The 14,410-nt window shown below is 42.6% G+C and overlaps 1 protein-coding gene across 1 annotated transcript in view; it reads left to right on the forward strand.

Annotated features, from left to right (window-relative positions):
* The window catches only part of BAZ1B (bromodomain adjacent to zinc finger domain 1B), a 50,755-nt gene that overhangs the window by 14,442 nt on the left and 21,903 nt on the right, over positions 1–14,410 (forward strand). Inside the window, exons 6-10 of the mRNA XM_074890482.1 lie at positions 549–746; positions 2,957–4,652; positions 8,997–9,135; positions 9,626–9,756; positions 11,808–11,916. Coding sequence (XP_074746583.1) covers positions 549–746; positions 2,957–4,652; positions 8,997–9,135; positions 9,626–9,756; positions 11,808–11,916 — 2,273 coding nt within the window. The remainder of the gene's footprint in view (positions 1–548; positions 747–2,956; positions 4,653–8,996; positions 9,136–9,625; positions 9,757–11,807; positions 11,917–14,410) is intronic.

The following is a 14,410-nucleotide window of genomic DNA, read 5'->3' on the forward strand; positions in this document are numbered from 1 at the left end:
AGTTAAATCGTGAGCGTCAGTTGCTGCTCTTGTTCGAACTGAGCTTCTCCGAGACGTAGGTCGCTGCGCGTCGGGAAGCTCTGTGTAGCTGCAGCAGTGTGTGCTTTTTGTCGTCTGTTTGCTAATTTAACAGGAGAGGCACTGCTGACCTTGATTTAATGAGTATTGCTTGCAGAGTTATTCCTCTGGTTTCAGGGGAAAAAAAAAATCAAAATAAACATTAATATGTAAAAGTGCTTAAGTTAGTAGGAAGCACAAGCCAGAGGAAGGTCAGAGATAAAGCAGTGGGCTTTGGCAAGAAATCTGCAACATACTGACATGTTTTACTTTTTTGTCTAACTGAATCTCCTACCAGTCTCTGTTGGGCATTTCTGTTCTGCAAGTTCTGTTTGACTGCTTTTGAGTCTTTGCAAGAGAGTTTTGAAAGAGCGAAGAGTTTGTGGACACGAAGCAGTACAATGGTCCTTGCTCCTTTTAGCCGTATGATTTATATTTATAATGTGGTTAGAAGTTAAATGTTAACAGTGTGTCTGTTTGTTATCTCCAAGATCATCAGCAACGTACCAGCAGATAGCTTAGTCCGTACAGAGCGTCCTCCCAACAAGGAGATCCTGAGGTACTTCATCCGTCATAATGCGCTACGGGCCGGCACGTGTGAGAATGCCCCGTGGGTAGTGGAGGATGACTTAGTGAAAAAGTACTCTCTCCCCAGTAAATTTAGTGACTTCTTGCTTGACCCACATAAGGTAAGAATTCCTAAAAGTACCGCCTTTGCTTTCTCACCCATTCCCTACCCTTGAACGGTTTTGACGGAGGCTTCAGTGTGTCAGTTGGGTTTTGGTGCTCCCAAGCTTACATCAGCTTAGGGAGATGCAGAGCAGGAAGGCCCACTCCCTTGAAGATTGACCCTTTGAGAGGTGACCCAGCTTGAATGTCTGAAACAGTGGTCTGCTTTGACAATTTGAGTGTAATTGCCTTGATTATTTTTTTTTCCCCAATAGTTTGCATTACTTGTCTACAAGTAAAGACCTGATTTCCTGGTGCCAGACAAATGGAAGAGCTGTAGTCCTTACCTGGTAACACCACTTATTGGGCCCTTTTCATGGTTACAGTGTAAAAGCTGGATGTTTGACTTCGTGATGCTTGATTCTTCTGTGGTGTGGTGATGGCAGATACCACAAATTTTGTACTGCATACTCTCAGGGATGTGTGGTTTTTTTTCCTCCAGCCCTTTGTAATGACCAGCCAAATACACTGTTAATCGAGTAGATGCCATATGAAGTCTGGGTGGGGAAAGCACTGGTGTTTTTTCATTTAGTAAACTTAGGTTTTCACAGACTCGGTCTTCGTCGAGCGTTGTTTTAAAACTAGAAGAGAAATATTTGCTATATCCCATTTTCCTCATCAGGAGAACACCCTTTTCCAGCAAGCTTCGCTGGACTCTTCTGGATCTTTGTAAATTTACTTAAAGGGAAGAATAAATTCTTCATATTGAAGCTGTGTTTACCCTTGCTGTAGTATTTGGGGTCACTGCCTTAATAGAAATTAAAAGTATTTGCTGGTGGTGGACAAATTCTTTTATTCAGCGCACTGATGGATCGAGGTGTACCCTTAGTATAAGAAAATACACGCAGCTGTAGCATCTTTGGGTTGACTTACAGAAGTCCTTAGCTTTATATTTAGGGGTGGCACTTTGCATAGCATGTTTCCCCGTTGGCATAGAGATTGAGTTTATGTTGAGTTTTTAAATTTTGAGAAGTGGCTGGAGAATTTTATTAATCCAGAATTAGTATTCTGACAAAATAACTGTGTATAAGTGACAGTTGGATATACAGTATAAGTTGTAGTCTAATATTTGTGAATTTGTAGTTATCGTGATCCATATCAATGCTGGATGCTTTTGGCTTAAGTAATTCTCTTCAGGAAAGATTTCAACACAGAATTTTTGTAGAATGAAATTATGCAGGCACTGGATTTGGTGATTGTGCAATACTCGCTAAAAATTTCTCTAACGGGCTAATGAGAGCTCCTAAACTAAAGCCTTCAAGCCTGAACATCCATGAGCCAGAAAATCTGAATGTTCCTATGGCAGTCTTGACTTGATCACATTTGTGTATGCCTCTTAAATGAATGCTTATTAGATGTTTGCACCTTCTGCTGTGCTTTCTACTATTGAATTTTTTTATTGCTAAGGAATCTCAAATTTTCAGCCCCTGTTTTCTGGTAATTTTATCTATAACCTAAAAGTTATATCCTTGTAGTTTATTTTTCACTTCTTGAAATATATTGGTGTTCTGGGTGCATCCTGAAACTGAATTTGAGATGCTGAGATAGCCTGATTTCAGGACTCTCTTTGGCTCAGAGTTAAACTGTTGTGTGCTGTCATGTAGGTTATTTCAGCAGCTTAAAACCAGTCACGTGCTCAACCACGTTAGTTCAGAACTGAATCCTGTCTCACCTTCATTCCAGATGCTTTCGGGCAGTTCAGAAAGCAGCCTCTGAACTCCTGTCGCCCATCACTCCTGTGCTCCTTCTGTTTTCCTCTGGGTGGGGTCCAGGACTGAACCCTACAGGACTCTCTAAGAAATCTGAGCAGAGGAATAGTTTTTGAAATTAATGTCAGCATTTTCCAGGCAAACCCCCTCCCCACAAACCTGTTCAGTAGAAACAAAGTGGTTTTATGTAATGTAGCAGGAAACATTTAAAATTCTTGGTAGTGTTTCATTTTCTAAAGTTAAAGGTGAACTTTCTGGAATGAGCTAATGACCTAATAACCAACGTAGTGACTACAGTGCAAAATGCTGAAAACTATTAAGAAGCCTGTTACCCTTAATATATTGAGTACTGCTTGTTCATTGGAAAAATACATTTAAAACAAACCTTGGCAAAAATAGACAGAAAAGGATCTAGGTAACCTTTAAGTACTAATGCAAAATAATTCTTTCTTTAATTTTAGTATATGACTCTCAACCCCTCAACCAAGAGGAAGAGCTCTCGATCACCTGACAGAAAGCTGCCTAAGAAGTCCAAAGCTGATGGATCATCCCTGGGCCAGCCACTGAGCCCTACTCTGTGGTGCCATGTGCATTTGGAGAAATCTATTATTGGCGCTCCACTGAAGGTGAAAAACCCTAAGAATTCAAAATGTCCTAAGGAGGAGCTGGAAGAGGTGATGAAAATTGTGACACCTGCTAAACTTGGTTCTAACTTCCACATTCCAAAGAAAAGCCGACTGGGGAAGGGCAGCAACAAATCGTTGGACAAAAAGCAAAGAGGCAAAAGGGTTCTGAATGGGCAGAAGTCATCAGGGAAATCGAAGTCTCCTAGGACAGGCTTGAAGAGCCCCAAGATGAAAATGAAGCAAATGACACTACTGGACATGGCTAAAGGTACCACTAAGGTGTCCAGGGCTCCCAGAAATTCTGGAGGTACCCCGAGGTCTTCCAGCAAACCCCAGAAACATCTGCCTCCTGCAGCACTTCATCTCATTGCCTATTACAAAGAAAACAAGGACCGGGAAGACAAAAAAAGTGCTCTTTCCTGCATCATCTCCAAAACAGCTAGGTTACTCTCAAATGAGGATCGTGCCCGTCTCCCCGAGGATTTGCGAGGGTTAGTACAGAAACGCTATGAGCTTCTAGAGCACAAGAAGAAATGGGCCACCATGACAGAGGAGCAGCGAAAGGAGTACATGAAGAAGAAAAGGGAGAAGCTGAAAGAGAAACTGAAGGAGAGAGCAAAGGAGCGGAAAGAGAAGGAGATGAAGGAAAAACTGGAAAAACAGAAAAGATATGAGGACCAAGATCTTAAAGGGAAGACCTTGCCTACTTTTAAACTGGTTGATACTCCAGAGGGACTTCCTAATACGCTCTTTGGGGACGTCGCCATGGTGGTGGAGTTCCTGAGCTGTTACTCAGGGTTATTGATGCCAGATGCTCAGTATCCCATCACGGCAGTTTCCCTGATGGAAGCACTTTGTGCAGAAAAGGGAGGCTTCCTTTATTTGAACCGAGTACTGGTCATTCTCTTGCAGACCCTGCTGCAGGATGAAATTGCTGAAGATTATGCTGAGCTGGGAATGAAACTTTCTGAAATACCACTTACTTTGCATTCTGCTTCTGAGTTGGTTCGCCTATGCCTCCGCAAGTCAGATGTGCAAGAGGAAAGTGAGGTCTCGGATAATGTAGATGAAAGCAAGGATTCGGCAGCTTTTGAGGATAATGAAGTGCAGGATGAGTTCTTGGAGAAACTGGAGACTTCGGAGTTCTTTGAGTTGACTCCTGAAGAGAAATTGCGGATCCTTGGAGCGCTGTGCCACCGGATTCTGATGACGTACTCGGTGCAGGACCACGTGGAGGCCAAGCAGCAGACATCGGCCGAGCTGTGGAAGGAGCGCCTCGCTATCTTGAAGGAGGAAAATGACAAGAAGAGAGCAGAAAAACAGAAGCGGAAAGAAATGGTGGCCAAGAATAAGGAGAATGGGAGAGATGAGAATATGATGGGAAGAAATGAAAAGAAAAAAAATGAGATTATGAAGATAGAGCACCGAGTAGAAATAGAAGCTGATGATATGGTCAGTGCTGTGAAGAGCAGGCGCCTTCTTGCCATCCAAGCCAAGAAAGAAAGGGAGCAACAAGAAATACAGATGAGAGGTGAGAAAAATACCAGGAGAGTGGAGTGTTTGTGTGCTCTGGGGTAGAGGAAAATAAATTAATGGCAGAACTGACAGCCTGTTTTCAAAAGCATTACCTGATTTTATGGGATTTACTCACTGGAGAAGTATAATTCGACTGCTGTGGTTTCTGTGGCAGCTCAAAATCTGGAATGTTAAGGAAAAGCAGTAACTGCTTCTAGATTTTTATCTGGGGGCATCTTGTGTTCAGTACCTTTCTAATTCTGTCAGGCCCAGGAAGGTTGGAGATCAGAAAATCTGTTCTGGGGACAGAAAGCAAAAAAGAGTATTTGTCTGTGCCCAAACATCATCTGGTTCCTCTCTGCAGAGGAGGTATTTCCTGCCTAAAAGCTAGTTCCTACAGCTGCTGCTGGCCTTGCTGCCATGCACAGTGTCAGGTTGGTGCTAGCAGCTTCTCTCCCAAACAAGGACTTAAGCAATAAATTTCAGTTTAATGTTTCTCACTTTAAAGAATTAGTTATGGAGTAGTATAAATATAAACTGTCTGCTCAAACCTCTATGAATCATGAGTTGCAATATCAACCTCTGTATGCCTCTGTGTAAGTAGTGCTTTTTGCTAGGGAGTATGGAATATGAAGAGCAAAATACTTTGGAATTGCACTTTAGAGATTTTTTTTTTTGGTTGTAAATGTGGGTACTGGACAGGTGGAAGTAAACAGCACAGCTCATCTGTGGTGTTATTTCCCTTCTGAAACAGTTGAGGGACAAGGATCCCACATGGAGCCCGGTTTATGTGCCTTAGCTGGAATGTGGGAGTATCTGTTCTAGGAGACTGAGGATGGTAAATCATGTGGAATACCCTGAGGCTCCTGAGGAAGTAGACTGGGTACAACCGTGCCTCACGCTTAAAGTAAATAGACCTTTCAGATCTTCTGTTAAGAACTGTGAGTCTCAGAAGTATCAATAAACTGCTGAAGATCTGGAGTGCTGTCCTACTTCTCCAAGGAAAACAAAATATTAAATAATGTGCTATAGCTGAATGGCCTCTTGGCCCCAGTTCTTGCAGTGTTCCAGTTGTTTGACAGCAAGTTCAAGGTCATGATAAGATTTTACTGCAAAATTAATTACGGTTTGGATACTACTCCTTGGGATTCTTCTTGTTCTCACCAGATAGTTTGTGCTAGTTACATGTGAAGAAAAGCAATAGTACATTGATGGAGATAAGAATCATTTGGCTTGTGTGCTGAGGAAGTTTAATTCATTCTTTTGGATCCCACAAGGAAAAATAGGTCTCTCTGGCAGGGAAGTATGAAGCCTTTCATTAACAATTGAATTCATATTGCTTCCTTTCCATATAACAAACCCCAACACTTCAGGCATCCAGAGCTTTTTACCTGTTAAGCAGTTAAGCAGGCACAAAGGTACCCTCAGAGTACCAGAGATCCTGGTTAGTGTTGACAGCGCAGTAGTTAGGGCTGCAGGGTTAGCAGCTCAGAGCTAATCTGTTCAGGACTTCAAACTTGGGGGCTGATGTGGTTTCAGTATGTGAAAAATAGTTCTGGATAACCACAGTGAGAACGGCATCAGTGTGCTCTTACCATCACACAGGCTTGCTGTGGGCTTTTTCAGTGTATTGGCTTTCATGACACTTCAGTTGCATTTGCTTTTAATAATGTTCGTATCTCTGGGGGAAGTAAAAGAGCAGCTGCTGACAAAACACTTATTGTGCAGTGCTTCATATATATATGTGTGTGTATATGAATATTGAACCACTGCACAATAAGTGTTTTGTCAGCAACTGCTCTTTTACATATCTATAGATATGTATCTCTCAGTCAGAGGTTTCTTTTTCACCACTCCGGTAACATCTGTAGCACTGGGAGCACTAACCTCTTTCAAGTTAAACCTGTCAAAATTGCGGCCGGTGCTAACAAGATAGTCTCAGCTCAAAAAACAACCCAGTGTAAGAAAGCATAAATGTATTTTTTTCTTCTTTCTTGACTTCAAAAGAAGTCAATACAGAACTTCCTGTTGAGATAACATGATTAATGTCTGTATTTTCTTGATAGTAAAAGTCAAGTCACTTCCATTTCCATGGTACTGCAGCACTTACTAATTGTTCTTTGCCTTATTACTGCATGAAGCAATAGCTCCCATACGGTCAGTTGGAGGAGAATGGAGAGCTGGAAGCTTACACAGCTAATGCTGCTAGAGAGGAAAGTACCAACTGAGACACTTGCCATCACAACTGAAAATGAAATATGGGGAGGAAGCCTTTAGTTTGGTGTCTTTGTTCTCACTTTGTTTGAACAGTTTTGGCATCTGACTAAATTTAAGTTTCTGTTCTTTCCTTGCCTCTTCCTTATTCTGGCACTTGATGGTATGTGCTGCAACTGGTTTTACAGTTGGATAGAAAAAAATACCTGTCTCATGAGCGCCCACGATATGTTGTAAGCATTGAAGAGCCTGCTGGCGGTATGGCTTGTTTTGGTTGGAGTCTTGGCTCTTGAGGGGAGAGTACTGAGGAGTAGGGAAGTGTACTTTGTGCTAGTGCCAGGTGACAGCAGTGAGTCTTGAGAAGGTGTCAAGGAGAGAAATTCTGGGGGAATCATATCACCTCTGTCTCCTAGTGGAAGGTGACAGCGGTACTTCCTGTACTGTGGGTGTCCTGATGTGGTTTGCAAGAAGCAGATTTAGGTGACACGAGGCATTTGGTACTGTGAGAGTGGCTGTTGCTACTTGTTCTGGTTTCAGTATTTTGACATGGGGAGAGGTGGTAAGGTTTAGGGAGGAGTTGATATTTACAGACAGGTTTTGTGCAGCTGCTTGTGTCTGGCAGGTGTGGATTAGTGGGACAGTTTTGCCATGCTGCAATTACTGTATGTTGGTATATTGTTGGTATATTATTATGTAAAAGCTGATACATTGCATTGGTGTAACAAATGCAAAGGTATGTTTTTCAGCTTGTCTCCTCTAATCAATCAGGGTTGATTACATTGGCAGGACTTCAGAGACTTACCAGGTATTTACTAACCAACTGTTATCAAACCTATCAATACAGAGAATGGTTACAGGTAGGTAGTAGCCCTGGAAAGAGTCCTAGCAAGAAGGTAGCTTCCTCCCTGAGACAGCAGCCTGCACACAACCTCTATACTCTTGCTTTTACCTGCCCCACTCTGCCTTCCACATAGTCTCATTCCATCTGCTTCTAACCCTCCTTTGTGATGCAAAAGTAAGTCTTCATTTCTTCATCCTTTTTATTTTTCCCTCGAGTTTTCTCAGGACACAGAATAATGTTGCCCATAGTCTTTTGTGCAAGTTGTGAAAGGTGATTTTTTTTGTTGTTGTTGTTGTTAGACTGAGATCAGACTCTGAAGAGCCAATGTGACTCAATTTGACGTTTTGTTCCATTTTGTTCGGACAGTTCTTGGTGAAAGTATACCTATTCTTCAGAGACGGGCAAAAGTGTAGAGAGATTCTTGAACCATCATGAGAAGCATAAATCCTGTTGACCTTAATGTTTTATTTCTTGGCAGAAGCTGCCTTGCTTCTTGCTCCTTACCTAGAGATATGAAATGACATGTTTTGTTCTGTAAGACTCTTGCCAAGGAGCCTGTGATGCCAGGATTTAGGCCTCTTCATATTTTTCTTTCTCCTCTTTTTTTGTCAGCAGCCCTGGATATTGAGAGCTACTGAAATTCCAGTCATGAGTGGGAAACCTGAGATTTCTATTTTGATGCTCTTTCACATCATAGCATATATGGGAAAGCGTGGGGTGTTACGGGATGTGAATCGGCCGCTGTTGTGAGACAGTTGTGCCTGGAAGAGGCCTCTGTTGTGCCAGATCTGGTTTTTTGGTAGGTCAGCTTGTGGGGAGAGCATCCCTGTAGCTGCTGTTGTGGAAATGCAGGTGTCCGTTAGCCACGCTGCCCTCTGCGGTGGCACAGCTGGACCGCTCCCAGCACTTGAACTGGCCAGAGCAGAAGTCCTTGTCGTATATTGTGCTGTAGTTAAAGATATTTGACCCTGTTGTTACATGGGATTGCACAGCAATGGATGCCACTCTGTTGATCTAGAATGAGAAATAATAATGAGGACTAATTTCTCCAGACAATTTTTATCCAGACTTTCCTCTTTCTTCAGCCCTATTCATCCTTATGCCTTGACTTCTTAATAATTCTTGAGTTTTTGCTAGAATGGTGGGTGGAAAGTAAGATGAAGAGTGGATGGCTGTGCTAAAAGAATATTAACCAAAGTCACTGACAATTTTTTTTTACTCCTGTGATGTAGTAAAATAAAAGAGAGTATTGATGTCTGCATACAATAAAAGAAAGCTAATATTTCTCTGTGCTAATTCCAACAGTGAGGATGGAGAAAGAAGCAGAGGAGGAAAGAATCCGGAAGCATAAAGCTGCAGCTGAGAAAACCTTCCAGGATGGAATTGCCAAAGCAAAGCTGGTGATGCGCAGGACGCCAGTTGGCACCGATCGTAATCATAACAGGTAGAAAAGGAAATGATTCTGAGCTGCCGGCTCCCCCCTCTGAGAGGAGCTTTACCAGATAGCAGTCCCCACAAAGTGATTGATACGGAGGGTGTTGAGAGGACTGCCTGGGTGTTGAGCTGTGGAGAGGAGCAGAAGTGAGGGGTTTTGTGTATATAGGGTGCAGTGACCTTCGCTGGTCAGCCTGGCTGGCTGTTTGAGGCCTTTCTGTGGAGGTTAGGATCCACTAGCCAGTAGAGCTTCAAGTGTGTGCATCACAAGAACCTAATTGCCATCTTTTTTTTTTTTTCCATTTGTTGTACAGGAGCGCTCTTAGAGTGGATTCTAACAAAAGCTTTTCATGTTTCTCCACTGTGCTAATATAAAGATATACATGCATGTGGTTCTTGCTGAGTCAAGCACACAGATGCTTCTCCCCTTTACGCAAATAAGGGCAGATGTGTGTAACTAGCCAGAAGAGGAGGCAGGTTAACATCTGTGTTTCCTACAGGTATTGGCTGTTTTCAGATGAGGTTCCTGGCTTGTTCATTGAGAAAGGCTGGGTACATGACAGTATAGACTACAGATTCATCCTTCCCCATCAGAAGAAAGAAGATTTTAGAAAGGACTACAGCCCAGGAGGTATGATCAGCTGCCTTTGTGGGTATTTCCTTTGTTGATGTCTGACTTGTTAGAATGGATTTGTGAATGTGAGAGAAAACTGTCTGGTCTGAGTGTTTTCATGGGGGTACTCTGATTTAAGCCTTCTTTAAACTCTATAAGCCTGCACACAGGAGGGTGTGATGATCGTGATGATCTCCCTCCTGCTGCTGCAGGTCTTGAGCCTGCCTGCAATGTACCACGTGAGGACCACGGGGTACAGTCACCTCTCTCCTAAAAGCAGTGAGGTTGATGTCAGTTGTGGACTAGCCCCTCTGGTTTACTCTGACCCTGCTGAGTTGCAGCGTGCCAGACTTCTTGGACAAGTGGTTGTGTGCTGCAGGGAGTGAGGGTATCCAACACAATGCTAATGTTCCACCCATGGCAAGACTTCCAGATTAACCTGTGAAATAGTATCAAGGACAGTCTTCTAGATACCTAAGCTTTGCTGATTGAGGCTGTTTTGGCAGACAGCCCTCTTCCACATGTTCTCTCAGCCTGCTGTTCACCTTGTACTGGACATGCAGGTGAGGTGCAATGACTAGCTGAACTTATACTGCTTCCTCTAATTCTGCCTGGCTGACTTGGAGCCTTGCAGGCAGAACTTGGAAGTGCACAAAAATCAGTCTGTGGGGAGGGAAACTTAATGCTTCTATGTGGGAATAGTTCTTGGTATAGAAGAGCATGCTATAATCTGACTCCAGCTGCAGTTTCAGTCTGGATCATTTCTTGTTTTTAAAATATCCTAGGCTGGCATTGAGTCCATCTACAGCAGTGCTGTGTGTGAGAGGCTATATTGAGTTAAATCAGAGCCCTCACCTGGTGGTATTTTGTTTAGACAATGGTCAGAGTAGACATCTGTAGACGAATGGAACAGGAAAAACCTACAGTGAGATGCTTCATCCAGCATGAAACTTTCCAGCCATCTGTGTCTTGGTGACCTGTTGAGCTGGAGGTGGTATCATGCAGTGGCCCTCAATGGGTATATTTTTCTTATGTGAACTTTTTCAAATATTGACCAGCCATGTTCCTGTACACCACCTTGCTTCCAGCTATATTAATTTCTCAACTGCTGCCTGTGTATTTACCCAGCTAGCATGCAAGATTTCAGCACACTCCTTTTGAAACTTAAGAAGCAAAGGCTTAAATAAGTAAAGGTTTAAATTCACATCAGACTGTTGTCTAAGATGCTCACAAAAATACATCCTATTTATAACTCAGAATCACAGAATCATTCAGGTTGGAAAAGCCCCTCAGGATCATCGAGTCCAACCCTCAGCCCGACTCTACAAAGTTCTCCCCTACCCCACATCCCCCCACAGCTCATCCAAATGACCCTTAAACACACCCAGGGGTGGTGACTCCACCCCCTCCCTGGGCAGCCTATTCCACTCTCTGACCACTCTTGCTGTGAAACATTTTTTCCTCATGTCCAGTCTGAACCTCCCCTGTTGCAGTTTAAAGCCGTTCCCTCTTGTTCTGTCACTAATTCCCTGTGAGAAGAGACCAGCACCAACCTCTCTACAATGTCCTTTCAGGGAGCTGTAGAGAGTGATGAGGTCTCCCCTCACCTTCTCCTCCTCACACTGAACAGTCCCAGCTCCTTCAGTCGCTCCTCACAGGATTTATTCTCCAGGCCCTTCCCCAGCTCGTTGCCCTCCTCTGCCCTCGCTCCAGCCCCTCGAGATCTCTCTCGTATTGAGGTGCCCAAAACTGGACACAATACTCAAGGTGTTCTAAAAGTACTTTGTCATATGTAGCTAAGAAGTGAATCTAGGTTTATGTATTTGAAATAGGAATGTTTTTCTTAATTTTATGTATGTGCTTTATGATGCTGTAATTTCTTTAAAAATACATTTATGTTTTTTTTGTATTTCTATAAATGCATATACTGTGAGTTTTAGCAAAGTACTGCTGCATTAGTTTTCCCTGACAAATGTATTGCTGACGTAGATGCTGAGTATAAACACATGAAGATAGGTTAATTTAAGAATACTTAAGAATACACTTAAGCCTCTGGGTTTCTTTTACAGACAAGCGGAAGAGTGCAGCTGATGGCAGAGTGAGCAAGCTTCACCGGGCTGTGCATGCTGTGGACCTGCCCACAGAGACGACTGCACCCAAGCAGGGACAGAACTTATGGTAACACATGCTTTTATAGCTGTGAGATACTCAAAGCATAGAGGTCAGGGAAACTAGACAGATTTCTTTTGATAGGCCTTACTTAACAGGTGGATTAGTTCAGCAGCTCTCCAGACCTCTTACTGATCTTATTATTAGTAGTGAATGGCTAATAGGGCAGCCAGTCCAAGAGCTGGTGGAACCATTATAATCAACCTAATAAATCAGACTTAAAGGCAGTGTAAATTAAGCTGGTAAAATGATACTTCGATGTATTGCTTTTTAAATGTTTTACATTCAGAAGAATTGTTAATTTAAAAGAATTGCTGTGTACTTTTTTCAGTATTGGTAAGTGTTACTTAAAAAAAGGCACAAACAAGGAGGGGAGCAGTGACCTAGCTAAGTGTGTCTAGATTTTCTTTCGTGGTTCATCTCAGCAGAGCTGAATTGTGGCACATGGGGTTCCTGAGCACATGAAATTAAAGTCTTCATTGAGATCTTTGGAGACAGGCCTGTGTTCCTGCGTGTTCTTGTACTATGTGAGATGTGCAGAGCCATCCCCTAGCGCCTTCCTAGGCTTCACAGCAAACTATGGTGGTGTCCATTTGTTTCTGTAGCACCAGATATGGACTTGATTTTGTTGCTACTGATAATTATAGCTTAGCAAAATTATTCTTCCATGTTGATAGCTTGTTATCCCTTTAATGCTTGCCAGTGCCAAGCAGTAGCCATCAGCGTGTCTTCTAAGTGATTCAAATCTAAACACTCTTATCTTTGAGCATGTTTGTGACTTGCTCCAGTAACTGGCCCTACCACTGTCTTTTATCTTTAAAGAAAATCTCCTATGTTGACTGTCACCCTGTGTAGTAAGGAGTGATCAGCAATGTTTCCGTGCCAGAAAACACTGGCTTACAGCTTCACCTACTAAACTGCCTGTGAAGGACTCTGTGTTTTTTAGATAACGCCGAGAAGTAACTGTCACAAAGTACTTGCTCCTGCAGCTCCCCCGTTGGCAGCAGCTTTTCCCCAGTTTTCCACTGCTGACACACAAAGTGGGGTTACTTGGCCTTTGTATCACCAGTTGTGGTCTGAGCTTCAAAGCGTAGTTCTGCTGCTGCAAGTCAGAACTACTTTACTAAAGATGTTCCTGCTCCCCCACCAGGAGCTGTCAAAGAGACTGAAATTTGTGGATGTCTTGATTCTTCTAAACTACCAGCATTGAGTGCTGACTCTATTGCTCTATCCCTTCTCTTTCATTGCTAGAAGGTCGTAAGAGACAGCAGAGTTTTCTCTGCATGCCTTCACTCTGTCCAGTGTTGCCATGACAATCTCCACCCCTTTCTCACTCTAGTCCTTCACACATCTTGTCACGTGGCCAAACTTCAAGCGATTGGGCTTTCCTAGGGAATGGGTGCTAAGCAGGAGGTTGTAGAGGACAGTACGATCCACAGGGAAGTCCCCTCTGCTCTTTCCAACTGCCTCTTCTAATACTTGATCTTCATTTAGCAGAGATGCCAAGGTATGTTCCAGTAGAAGGACAAATTATATAAGGAAAACAGTAGTTTAAATTAGTAGTGCATATTGCTGTAAACTGAAGACAACATAGAGCTGTATTGGACGAGTTAAATAACACAGAATCCCTGCAACTTGTAATTCCAGGCTGAACTCAAAAAAGCACAGTATTTGATATTACAGTGTTGACTTGCTCGATCAGACAACTCTGACATGCTGGGAGAGATCAAAGTGGTTACAAAGGTAGGAGTGCTTTGTAGAGTAACTAGTCATACAGCCCAGGAGAAGCAGCTCTTTGAACCAGGTCTGGTACACTCTCAGGACTGAATTGTATTCTGTTACTAAGAGCTGCTGTGTATGAAGTGACCATCATATGTGGTGATATTCTCTTTTAAAAAAAGAGAGAGTAACAAAAAGAATTAGGAAGCTTGTTTAAAAAATGAAAAAAGTTTAAAGTGGCAGCCCAAAGCCTAAAATGCTTTCCAAGAGATTGTCTTAAAGCTTCCATACTAGATGGTCAGAGCAAGTGCTGCCTCTGTCCTTTGAAGAAAAGGTTTGAGGAAACTTGGGAACAAAGCAGCAGCAACAATAACAAAACATTCTCAGTATGGTTCACATCAGGATAAGAAAGCTATTAAAAGTAAGAAGGCCCACTTATCTGTGGTTGAGTCCAAATGAACGAAATAAAAAGGGTGATAAACTGAAGTACAGACTAAGGGCAAAACAATTTTTTTTGTCCTTGGGGAACAATCATGCTGCACAAGATCTGTTGTTACAGGGCCTGCCGTAGGATAAGAGGGAAGCTCTTCTCATGAGTGAATAATTGGCTAAGAAATATGAAACAAATTACAGAAATACTTTAATTTGTATGTGGAGGGAGAGGGAGAGTATTGCTAGAGAAGAATGGGGAAGTCTAAAGAAAGAAGATTTTCTTTTAATACAGAAAAAAGGGATCAGGAAATTAAACTAGCAAATGGCAGTTTTGAAATAGTGAGGAAAGTAC

Source organism: Strix uralensis, chromosome 20, assembly GCF_047716275.1.
Source record: "Strix uralensis isolate ZFMK-TIS-50842 chromosome 20, bStrUra1, whole genome shotgun sequence".
NCBI classification, from domain to species: Eukaryota; Metazoa; Chordata; class Aves; order Strigiformes; family Strigidae; genus Strix; species Strix uralensis.